Below are 13,251 nucleotides of genomic sequence, written 5' to 3'. Positions count from 1 at the left end.
ATTATGCTGTAGGGGGATGTCAATTACATGGCCTAATTGACATAAACTTGTCATAAACAAGTTTATGACAAGGTCTTCTTTATGTTGTTGTTGGTTTAAAACTTTTTATTGTAGTATCAGGGAATTAAATTCTTGACGGACTTCTGATATGTCTTTTATCAATTTGTGCTGCCTGTCAGTTAATGCTGGTTTTAATGTCTTTTTCCGTTTGTAAGACTTCTTCGACTTTTGAATTATTAAATTTAATAAACTCTTCATATTTGCTAATTTTTTTTTATTATTTGTTTATTCTGTTTATCAAATAGTTCTTGGACAAGATCTACCAAGCTGGCTTTTATATTTTCTAAACCTTTTTCTAGTAATAAATTTATGGAACTCAAATTATAAGAGACACCAGTATTTTTTTTGGCTGTTAAGTTTATCGTCCAATTCTGCCTCTGGCATAATCAGTTGCATTGCGGGTAGTGGCGTTTCTTTGTTCTCTCTGCAGTATAGGCATTTCCATTTCTCTCGCTTGGCATTGGATTTGCATTGCCATGTTGTTTCTGAGATTCCAGAACATGTAAAGTGAAGATTCCAAAGGCATTTCCTGCTGGTTATATGACTTCCATCAGACGATAATTCCTTCAAGCACTTGTTGCACTTCATGGCTCACCTTTCTTCCCTTGAACAACTGTAAAGATGGTGACGTCCTTTGTTCTATGCTCGTAGTGACCATGGTGACCTCTGCTTAATTTTCAGCACACTCAAAATTTGGGTTTCACTTGCCCGATTTTGATGAATTATATATCACTGTCTTCAGTGTGACAAGAAGAATTACTTTGTGACACTTTTAAATTAACAACAGGAGTTTGAACCACATTAAAATTTGAAAACTGGACCAGCGATACAACCATGCAAATAATATATATTAGAAACCAGTAATTAAGGGGAATCCTATAGTTGGTGTATTTAAATTACTAAAAGTTGTAAATATTAGAACATTAATGAGGCAAAATCCGTGCACGAATGATTGGTACATATAAAGGAGGGAAAAATATGTGTGGGACAGAGATAATTCATTAGAAGCAAATAAATAATTAATAATTTTAATTTGTATGGCAGAATGAATTACAAGCTTATAATCTCTGGACATTTATGATAGCATAGTAAAAAAAAAAAACTACGAGGAGAGGTAACCAGATCTGTTTGTGAAATATAAATAATCAGTCAATAGCAAACAGAGCATGTATACATTATTAGCTTAGTAAATGACTATAAGGAGGGAGCATATCTACTGATGATTCACCTAGGCATGGCATGAATTACATTTACATTGATGGAGTGCTAAGAAAGCAAATCATCCTGCACAATTTGTTGTGCTTGTTATATGATTTATTTCTATTTTTTTTAATTTATATTTTACTCTTTTGTTTTCTGAGAAGAATTTTCTTTTATTCAGTAATAATTGTTATAATCAGTTTACACTTTTTTTTTACATAGTAATAAATTGTGGATATGCTAATATTTCATTGGAGATCACCAGACACAGTGCTTTTCTTGTAAAACATAGAAGGATTCATTTTTAATTTACAGGAATAAATGGATTTTTACTTGCTAAGAATATTCTTTCCAAAACCAGAACTTTGTTAACACAGAAACCATACTGTAACACAAATGAAACAAAGTAAAGATTTTATTGTATCACTAAATACAGTATAGTGAATTTTTTATATATTTTTTTTATTTTATTTTTTACATAGTCTGGAAGTCCTGCTCTAGAGACCAAACATTTAAAATTTTTCACACCACTTCAGGCCTCCAATAAGTGAGGCAGGGGTCTCACACCAGGTAACGAAATCCATCTTCCACCTAAAGACAGTCACAAACATCTGTGCCCATGGTGGGATTCAAACCTATGACTTATCAGTTGGAGAACAAATATGCAAACTAATTGGCCAATCAGGTCAATAAAAAAATATTGTCAGCAAAACAGGTTAGCAATAAATAAAAAAATACAAAAAAATTATAAAATTAATAAAATAGAAAAAATCCGTAACGTGTTCATGGTACTAATGCACTATACGCCTATAACCTTTAATCATAAAAAAAAATAAATAAATAAAGCAATTAGTGTAATTAGAAGCAACTAGAATGAAAATGACCTTGTATAGTGAAAAACACCTTCCCCTCCCACAGACACTATATATTGCATAGACAAGCAGAACAAAGTGGAAGTTTTATTGTACTGCTAAATACAGTATCAAACTAACTATTGGTTCTTGTTGGGGATCTAAATAGCAGAGTAGGAAATGATTGTTAGACATACAAAAATATTTTGGGAAAATTTGGAGAAAAGAGCAAAGCTAATAATAATGGCAAACACCTGTTGGATTTCTGCTCAGACCATGGACTACTTATTACTAACACCATGTTCCAACATAAAAATGTGCACAAATTCACATGGAGAGAAGAGGCAAGGAATAAGAAAAGTCTCGTTGACTATGTTATTGTTGATAGTGATGTTTTCTCCCTGGTGCAAGACACCAGAGTGTACAGAGGATTTCAAATTGGAAGTGATCACTATTTAGTCTTGAGCAGGATAAAATTGAATTTCATATTGAAAAGAATGACATGTAAGAAAGTTTTAAAGTGAATAAAAGTTGAGCAGCTGTCAGATGTGAACTGCAGACAAAAATACACAAAGATTATTGAAGAAAAAATGAAAGAGTTTGAGAACAGAAACCAAACCTTGGAGATTTAGTGGCAAGCCTTGAAGAAAACCCTGATTGATTTAGTCAGAGAGGCATGTGGTGAGGTTGTCTGCAAGGATAGAAAAATCAGAACTCCATGGTGGACACAAAAAGTTAAAGAGGCAGTGAAGGAAAAGAAGAAAGCATATCAAAAGTTCCTGACAAATAAGTCAGCTTGTGCTCTTAGAGAATACAGAGACAAATGTAAAAAAGCTAAACACTTTGTAAATCTAGCTAAGCAAAAGTCATGGGTGGACTTTGGCAAGAACATAGAAATTAAATATCAAGAAGGTAGCAAAATATTGTGGAGGTTGTTGAAAAAGCTTAGGAATGGAGGAAAAAGTTCTGTAAAAGGAGAGAGAAGATAAAGGTGACATGAAAATGGGGGAAAAAGATATCCTTGAAGTATGGAGTAATTACTTCGAAAAATTGCTAAATGAAACAAGCAGTGATAGCACAGTGGTAAAAAACACTCAACAGGCATACAGTCAGGAATACATATCCATACTTGAAGTAGAAAAAGCCCATCAAAGACTTGAAATGTGGAAAGGCAGCAGGATTAGATGATATTCGACCAGAAATGCTGAAGTATGGTGATATAAATGTCTTGCATTGGTTGCACTGCATAGTTCAGAAAGCCTGGACAGAGGGTCGAATTCCCAATGATTGGAGTAGAGCTCGTAGTACCTATATATAAAAAGGGAAATAAAACTGAATGTGAGAATTACAGAGGTATTTCCCTACTGTGTATTCCTGGTAAGATTTATGCCAGTATACTTGAGAAACGTTGTGAAAGAAAAGCTTGGTGAAGAACAAGCTGGATTCAGGCCAAATAGAGGCTGTCAGGATCAGATCTTCATTTTATGACAAATAGTGGAGAAATCATGGGAATATAACAAAGATGTGTATTCAAGTTTTGTCGATCTGGAAAAGGCATATGATAAGGTGCCAAGAGAGAAGCTATTCAATACTCTACAGATATTTGGTGTCGATGGGGCATTATATCAAGCAACACTTAGTCTTTATTGGAGTTCTAAGTCAGCAGTTAGAATTGAAGGAAGTACAGGAAGATGGTTTAATGTTAAATCTGGTGTGAGACAACAAGGTACATTATCCTCTCTATTATTCATTATCTATATGGATCACATTATGAAGGAAAGTGGTATTAAACCTGATATCAAAATTAGAGATGTTAATGTCAGCTTTATGCGGACAATATTATACTTCTAAATAAATCCACTACAAGTCTTCAAGATTCCCTGACTGAATTGAATAATTGTTATAATAGATATGGTATGAAGGTCAGCAATAACAAAACAAAGACAATGAAAATAGGCAGAATTGTTGAAAATATCAACTGCATTGTGAACAGAGAACCTGTGGAAAAAGTAAAACATTTCAGCTACTTAGGCATGGTTTTTAGTGATGATGGTAAGTTAAATATGGAAATAGACAACAGAATCAACAAAGTTGGTATGGTAGGAAGTCAATTGAATAAATTCATATGGAATAAGAGAGAAATTAGTGGGAACACTAAATTAGCCATATACAAGATGGTGTTCAAACCAGTTTTAACTTATGGAACTGAGAGCTGGGTCAGAAGTAAAACACTTGACCAAAGACTAGAGACCGCAGATATGAGAGTCCTGAGAAAGATTAGAGGCGTGAACAGATGGCATCAATGGCAATATCATATTAATATTAGGAAATTAGGAAAGAACTTGACATTGCCAGCATCCAGGAATGCGTTAGCAGAGCTAATCTCAGGTGATATAGTCACTTAAACAGAATGGGAGAGAAAAGATTAGCAAAACAAGTGTTCTCTGCCAGGTTGGCAGGAAAACAACCCAGAGGAAGACCAAGATATAGGTGGATTGATACAATACAAAGTGCCTTAGACGATAGAAATATAAGATCTGATAATGTTGGAGTCTTGACAAGTAACAGACTGATTTGGAGGAAAATCGTTGATCGGAAGTTAGTAATGATGTAAATTTTTTATGTAGTACTATCATATCTTGTACACCCCCCCCCCCTTTGATGGTACATGCCAGGAATTTGATGATGATGAACTAACTACTGTAATTAGCTAACTAAAGCAATGTCTTAACAACCTATTTCAAATTCTTAGTTGCAGAAATTGTGCACCTGTTCATATGCAGTCATTGGGTGCAGAAACTAATCAATTTATGTAAAGCAAATTTAAAGCACCTGAAACACAGACTATCATGAACATATTAATGAGATAAATATTTGAGAAAATAAAAATGAAATTTTCAGTTATTTTGTGATAAGGAAATCATTTTTGATAACAGAAACCATATGCAATGGCTGACCTGGTTGGGCGAATGGTTGGTGTATGATCTCTCCAACCAGCAGACTTTGAATTCATATCCTGCTGAGGGGATGGATGTTTATAATTTTTTATTTATTTATTTTTTATTTTTTATTTTTTATTTTTTTTAATAATCCAAAAACCCTGCTCTAGAAACCAAACTGTTTCAAACTACTTGAGGCCTCCAGTTAGAGGTGGGGGGGGTCTCATACTAAGAAATGAAATTTATCTCCAACCTAAATATATATATATATATATAGATTGGAGATCAGTTTCATTGGATGAAGAGTTAAATATTGGATTATATATATATATATATATATATAGCCCTCCTATAGTACTGATGTTCTAAAGGATTACAACCTTTTATTGGTTGGGCATTACTTTACTGGTGATTGCCACATTTGAAAAACTGATCATTGTAATAGAATAAAATCAAGAGGTAGTAAAATAATGCATTTTCCTCTCCCGGATATATACCTCAAGGGCTCACTCTAGTGAGTATGGGCACGGCAAACCCGAGGCATCTGAAGCTGGACCATGCCTTACTTCATGTAATATACCTCTGTTATATTATCTGTAGACTAGTCCCTACTCTTCTTTCCCTCTGTATTTATTTTCATCTTGCTATTTCCCCCCAATGCTATTAGAGTATTCGAGGGTTAGGGGTGATTCTTTCCTATTTTTCCATCTCATGCACCTGCCCACCCCCAGTTAAAAATGGTGAAGACAAATCAGAACTCTATATCGCATCGGTCGTCACCAGGTTACCAAGGACTATACTGGATGTTAGGCTTCCTGGACATCGAGTGACAAATGGGCTAAAGGAGCAAAATCCACAGAGCTCGAAAGTAATTACTAGGAAAAAGTGGAGCATGGCTGAAAATCGACAAGTCATGCAGTGCTTCTACAGTTCAAACCCCTTCTGAAGAATTGCAAACGTAGAAAAACCAACTTTCATACGGCTTGGATAGATTATAAAAAAGCATTTGATTCGGTGCCTCATAGTTGGATTTTAAAATGCGCAGAACTATTCGGTATTAGCGAAAGCATACAAAAATTTTTGCAATCCATCATGAAAAACTGATAAACAACATTGGTTCTGAATAGAGAAGAAATTGGAGAGGTAAACATAAAAAGGGGTATTTTTCAAGGAGACTCATTATATCCTCTATTGTTTATCTTGTCATTGATCCCCTTAACTAGAATTTTAAATAAAACTGCTCACGGTTATCAAACTGCTCAAAAAAGTGCAAAGATATCTCACTTTTATACATGGACGATCTGAAGTTGTATGCAAAAATAGAGAACGAACTCGGATCATTGCTTAATACTGTGCACATATTCAGTCAAGATATATCGATGGATTTTGGCTTAGACAAATGTTTAATTGCTGGAATAACAAGAGGAAAGTTTGATGATCTGAACGAAATCGAGCTACTCAGTGGTGAAATAATCAAGGCAATAAAATTCGAAGATAGATACAAATATTTGGGAATCTTAGAAGCATCAGAAATTCTGCACAATAAGATCAAAGAAAGAACGAGAGCAGAATACATAAGATGACTAAGAAAACTCCTTAAGTCAATTCTTAATGCTGGAAATTTGATAAAAGCAATTAACACCTGGACCATATACCTATTCTGAGATATTCAGCAGGCATTGTTGAATGGACCCAGCTAGAGGTGGAAGATTTAGACCGAAAAACTCAAAAATTAATGACACTGCACCATACCCCTCAACCCTCGCAATGACATTGATAGGCTGTATCTATCACGCAAAAAAGGAGGTAGAGGATTATTACAAGTAAAGCAAGTTATTGAAGAGGAAAAACGAAATTGGAATGATTATCTGCAGCAAACAACGGAAAAATTTCTAATTGATGTAAGGAAAGAGGGTTTATTTAAACCCATGGAAACAAAATTGGAATACAAAACCAACCAAGTAAAAGTGATAACTGAAAGATGGAAAAATAAGGCATTGCATGGAAAATACTTTCATGGCATAGAGGACAGTGCTGACAGCAACTTGACCTGGCAATGGTTGAGAAATGGAGCACTAAAGAAAGAAACAGAATTGGTAATTTTATATGGATTTATTAATTTTATATTACATGATTTTTATGAACAGATGTATTGAGAATCTAGAGTTGACTTTTCTTAGATACCAGAATTTATTTATTTATTATTTTTTTAAAAGTGCTGTACAGTAATATTTAAGGTAACCGATGGTGTACCTCGGGGTTCAGTCCTTGGGCCATTTTTGTTCAATCTATACATTAATGACATCAAGCAGGGTCTATCATCAGATTTGCAATTGTTTGCTGATGATGTGAAGATATTCAGGGCAATCAGGGATGCTACTGATATTCAGCAATTACAAAATGATTTGAATAGACTGGAAATCTGGGCAAACGAAAATGGCTGTCAGTTTAATGTTAGTAAGTGTAAAGTTATGCACTTTGGCATGATTACAGTTCCAGCAGCATATTATATTAGTAGGGTTATGCTACAAGAAACTGAAGAGGCAAGGGATCTTGGTGTATTGGTGGATAAGAATTTAAAGTTCAAAGGTGATATAGCAAAAGTTGCAAATACAACTCAGAGAATAATTGCTATGTTGAAGCGAACCTTGAATGTAAGGATAATGAAGTAATTTTGCCTCTTTATAAGGCTTTGATAAGACCACACTTGGATTACTGTGTGCAGATTTGTCTCCCAGGTTCCAAGGGGATAAAAAAGCTGTGGAAAGGGTGCAAAGAAGAATTACAAAGATTATATCTGGATTATGGGATTTAGATTATGAGTATTTAGATTACAAACTCTGGTTAAAGGAGAAAGAGGGGTGATATGATAGAGGTCTATAAACTTGTGAATGGGTGTTATAGCATTTCAAATGATGAAATTTTTCGTTATGTGGAAGGCGGGGAGAGAACACGGGAGCATCCATGGAAGTTAAGGTTGTTCTCAGTTAAGAAAGGATTAAGAGCTAGGTTTTTCTCTCAGAGAGCAGTGAGTGAGTGGAATAATTTGCCCTTACAGGTAGTGAGTGCATCTAGTGTAGAATTTAAGGGAAGGTATGATAGCTGGTTTGGGTAATTTACAGCTTCCCTCGATGAGTCCTTGACTCCCTGAAGGTCTGAGATAATAATAATAATATACTATGTATTTTTAATATACTAATAAACATATGTTTAATAGAACTAGATCATTGATGAAAATTCATATTTATAATCTGCTTTGATTACTTTGCTTTAGGTGAAATGCTTGGTATTATTTGTTACCCACTATCCACCAATAACAGAGCTTCAGAAGCTGTATCCTAATCATGTTATCAACAATCATATGACATTTCTCATTAACAAACTGGGTAAGTTTAAGCATTAGAATCTTTTTTTCTTTATTCTGTCAGTGCTAATCATTGAAGATTAATATATTTAGCCTCTTTAGTCTACTTTCTAGTAATTTTCCCAGTGTAATTTTTATACTAACACTGCATCATTTTGATGACATGCTGGAGTTCCATATCATAACTCTCTCATTTAGTATATTCATTGTGTGTCTTCACAATTTATTTTCAAGAATTGTCACACTTGACAATTCTCGGAATGATATTTAACCAAATGTTTCATTTTGCTATGGCAGAGTTCCACATTTCAAATGTAGGCGATACAAAATCCAGTGGCTTCCTTTTAAGAGAGATGTTCTAATATCCCTTCATCCACTGGCTATAATTGTTCCACGCTTTGGTTACTTTGGTCTGTATTTCTAGGTCTTATCTATTGTTGAAGGATATTATTTGTCCCAGGCACATATTCAATGCTGATGTAATCTAGTAAGATAAGAATTTTGAACTATTATGATTTTTATTTTTGTAAAATTCATTTTAAGTTCCACCATCTGTTTGCTTGTGTTGTTTAGTTCGTTTATCATCTCCATCATTTCACTAGGATCTTATGAGAAGATGGCAATATCATGAGCAAGTCAAAGATTGCTTAGTTTCTTTCCTTAGTTTTTTCCCTATACTAACAAGTATAGGGCTATTGGGTCACCTTCTTTAACACAATGGAAAGTACCTGCCCTTTTTTTCTAGGCAAATAGCTGCTTGACTTTTGCTATAGATATCTTGGATTAATTTGATATATTTATCATTTATACCTTGTTCCACTAGATCATCTGAAAGAGCATGGGCTATGGATTCAAATTCTTTATTATAGTTGATAAAAGTGATGTACAAAAGTTTGTTATATTCTTTTCATCATATTTTTCAATAATTTGGTTTATTGTATGCAAGTGATCTGTTTTGTAGAAAACTTTTCCCTAAATTGTGCTTGCTCATATGGTTGGATTGCTTCTAGTTGGCCTGAAATTCTGTTTTGAATAATTTTGATGAACAACTTTTAGTGATGAGAAATAAGACTGATTGGTCTATATTTGTTTATATCTGATTTACAATTTTCTTGTGTAATATCTTGGATGTTAGTCACTGGTCTCAGATGGATTCACTGATCATATCATTGCTGTAGTTTTGCCAGAATAGGTAACAGTTCTTCTAGTCCAGATTTTAGCAGTTTGACAATTATCTCATCTTCACAGGAGAGTCTCCATTTTTCATTTTACATATGGAATTCTCAGTGCCTTCAGAATATTGAAGAAAACGGCTTTGTATGGAAATAATGTGCTGTTTTTAAGATTTTTCCCTCTTATTTTTGGATTTTTTTTTTCATTTTTTAGTTCATCTCTTTCCAGTAGACGTCCCCTCTTTTGCTATTTGTAAGCTAGTTTTATTTCCTAAGGCATCTCTTATTAATGTAGTGTTAGCATTCCACATCCTTTTTTGATCTCTTTTTACAAGTGTGTTGAATTCAATATATTCAATTTTCTTTCTTTGGAGTTTTATTTCAGCTCTTCAACAATAATTCTTGTGTTCTTAATAGTTCAGCATTTTTGGTGAGAACCTTGTCTTTTATCCTTGAGTACTTGTTAATGATTAGTTTACTTTTAATTGATTGATTTTTATTGAGGCTTTAAATGGCTGCAGAGTAAGCAGGTGTCTCTTTCCTCTGATATATTCTGTATACATTGTTGAAATTAGTTTTATATGCATTAACATTTTTCCGAGTTACTTTTGGATATAATTTTTTTTCCTGAACCATTTGTTTGACTGATGCATCTAACAAATCTGTGATCTGTATTAAATTTATTTATTATCTCTGTCTTCTGGACAGTTTTTGCATTTTTAACTAGTATGTAATCTATTTCAGTCATGCAGCACACCACATCGATGCTATTTTTTAGTTTTCTTCTTGAAAGAATATGTCACTGTTATAGATTTACTTAGCGTAAACTGAACTAACTTTTCTCTTTTCAGATTTCAAGGTCCAAAGCCATGTTGTCTAATTGATGCCTCATCAAACGGAAGCCTCTTATGTATCGAGGCATTGAAATCTCCCATAACCACTGTTGAATATTAATGCCTTCATTTATTGGAGTTCCTATTATATTTGTAGACGTTATAAACTTCAGTTTTGTATGAGAATGTGTCATTGAATCTCTATTCACCTTGTGTATTTTAATTTTCAAAGGGCAACACTCATTATGGTAAATTATGGAGACAATTATTATTTTATAATATGATATCTTTAATATTAAATTAAGCAAGTGTCTTAATTTAATATTTAATTTAATTTAATATTAAATTAAATTAAATCAAGGTTTTATATTAAATCAATTTAATATAATATAAATCAAGGATATAAATCATTTCCCAATATTTCAACTTTTATATATTAAGGTCATCATCTGAGGTAGATATACATATGAAAAGACACTACATTACAATCCACATAGTATGCCAAAGTATCACTAATTTAGGCAACTACTACACTCCTAGCCTAATCTCTGGTGGGTCAAAAAACATCTACATCAAAGGTAGAGTCCTATTATTTATAGGGCTACAAAAAAAAAAAGCTGTCAATTAATTAAATTAAATTAAAAAAAATAACATTAGTAGTGACCAAATAAGAACTAAAAAGCTGAAATATGCAAATTTGAAGAATCAATTCTAATCAACACCAAAATCTCAACAATAATGATGGCCTAAAACTTTCAAGAATATGGGTTGGCACACATTGAACTGTTGTGTCTTACTTTCTACTCATATATCTATTCTTTAGTCTTTGGGTCAAATCCCCATTAAACTCTCATTCGGGTATCATGTGGTACCTCTGGGGGACAAAGGAATTGCCTCAAGATCGAGCCAATACCAGAGTATCAGATTGTCTGAGATCGACCCCTCGTAAAACTAAGAAATTTATTTTTTGCTACGCCACTTAGCCTTTTTTAGATTAAACAATATTATTAATCAAGAGGTGATCCCAAGACAGTACTTAAGCGATACCTTGTAATTTTGCAGATGTAGCCAAAATCTATTCTCATTCTAGTCTCTGCCTAGGTTCGTAGTACGTTTTTATAAGCGGTTCATCGAATTCCAGAAATCACAGATGGTCTTAGTTGGGTATAAAAGCAAGGTTTATTAGATATCATAAATATGTACACACAATACAATAAGCTTAATTCCCACCTTAAGGGAGTTCCTGACAGTCAGGATAGAACTAGAACATTACAATAATATAAGTATACTCAAACTGATTAACTGTAAATCTCTGAAGTAAGATTTCTTATTTTTACCCTTAAATACCTTAATCATGCATGATTATCACAATATCTCTCTAACTTCTTTAGTAGCTCAATCAAACCACACAAGATAGTATTTATATCTTTTACAATCCCTTCATTGAAAGCAATTCCTTACTTTAAACATATTCTTAACCTTCTAGAACATATTATGTAACTCTATCACAATAGGTGACAATAAACTTTAAGGTAACAGTCTCTAAATCACTGCAGTTCAGTCTTAATTAATTTCATTAATGTTCCTTCCTCTGCTTTTACAACATGGCACAAATCTTTCATTCACAATCAGCAAAATACAAATAAAATTTATTTATCTATCCTTGGTTCTGCGTCGCGTCAAAGGTCTACTGGAATCTGCCTCTCCTTAGACGAAATGTCCATGTGCTCCAATCTGGTTTTCTATGGACGGCCAGGCTTATTCCTTCCACGGAGATACTACGTTTAGTTCCGCCGCTGCCACTATCGAAATCCTCCGGAATGGAGGCAGTGTCATCCTTCACCTGCTCACAACACTGCGAGACGAACACCAGGAGATACAGGAACAAAAACCCTTTTTTTTTTTTCAGGGGTGTGCTAGACCCTTATATTTTCACCCTTTCTTTCTTGGCGATTCTCGCATTCCGGGATGTCCACCCAACGCACTCACGTGGGCTCACGACATGGCATCCAGCTCTCTCCACTGTATCCTACGTGCTGACGGCACGCGATTGCTTGGGGCGAACCGCTCCTTCACGTTGCTGCTCTGTGACCTTTGAACTTCACCCCCCCCCCTCCCATTCTTGAACTTGTGCTAACATTCTATATCTTTTAGTACACAATGCTCTATTAAACTTTGCTACAGGTATATGCTTCCATTATTATTTAACTAATTTGTGAGTGGTACAAAATGCATACTTATTTGTTTCTCATAGTATGAAATATTGGATATATTTACAATGCATTATTTTAATACTCAGAGGCAAGCATGGTATAATGTTTCTTATTGTGTTTTCGCTCTGTTATAGAAAGATAAGATGAAATATTTTATGTTCCAACTTATCAGGGTATAACACAACCCATGTAACTTCTGTTTCAAATATTTTCTGTTTTTTGCCACCCTGGTTGGTGCAAGCTGTGGATTTGAATTTGATCTCCCAGTCATATCCATACCATGAATATGACTGGGAGATCCATACCATGAATGTTTATGATTGGGAGATTGAATTTCATCGCCTGGTGTGAGAGATCCTGCTTATTGGAGACCTGAATGGCTTGAAAAAAAACTTCCATGTTTAGTCTCTAGAGCAGGATTTCCAGATTGGGTAAAAAATAAATTTAAAAAATACAAAAAATTAATATAAATAGAAAACGAATAAATAAATAGAAAGCCCATCCACAGTACTAATATACTATAGGTATATTAGTACTATGGATGGGCTACCTTTTTGGGTGGGAAAAAAGAAAACTCCTGTAATCCCCTACTCCAGGACTCTAGGTAATTATTTCAAAT

General features: G+C 33.9%; 1 protein-coding gene across 1 annotated transcript in view; it reads left to right on the top strand.

Annotated features, from left to right (window-relative positions):
* Positions 1 to 13,251, top strand: part of LOC150092964 (DNA mismatch repair protein Msh3-like) — a 209,898-nt gene that overhangs the window by 170,619 nt on the left and 26,028 nt on the right. Inside the window, exon 18 of the mRNA XM_090414114.1 lies at positions 8,325 to 8,436. Within this exon, the coding sequence (XP_090270240.1) occupies positions 8,325 to 8,436 (112 nt within the window). The remainder of the gene's footprint in view (positions 1 to 8,324; positions 8,437 to 13,251) is intronic.

The sequence above is a fragment of the Typopeltis vanoorti genome, chromosome 24 (assembly GCF_054136105.1).
Source record: "Typopeltis vanoorti isolate ZY-2024b chromosome 24, IOZ_Tvanoo_1.0, whole genome shotgun sequence".
NCBI classification, from domain to species: Eukaryota; Metazoa; Arthropoda; class Arachnida; order Uropygi; family Thelyphonidae; genus Typopeltis; species Typopeltis vanoorti.
The sequence above is the reverse complement of the archived record's forward strand: the minus strand, read 5'-3'. Positions and strand labels throughout refer to the sequence as shown.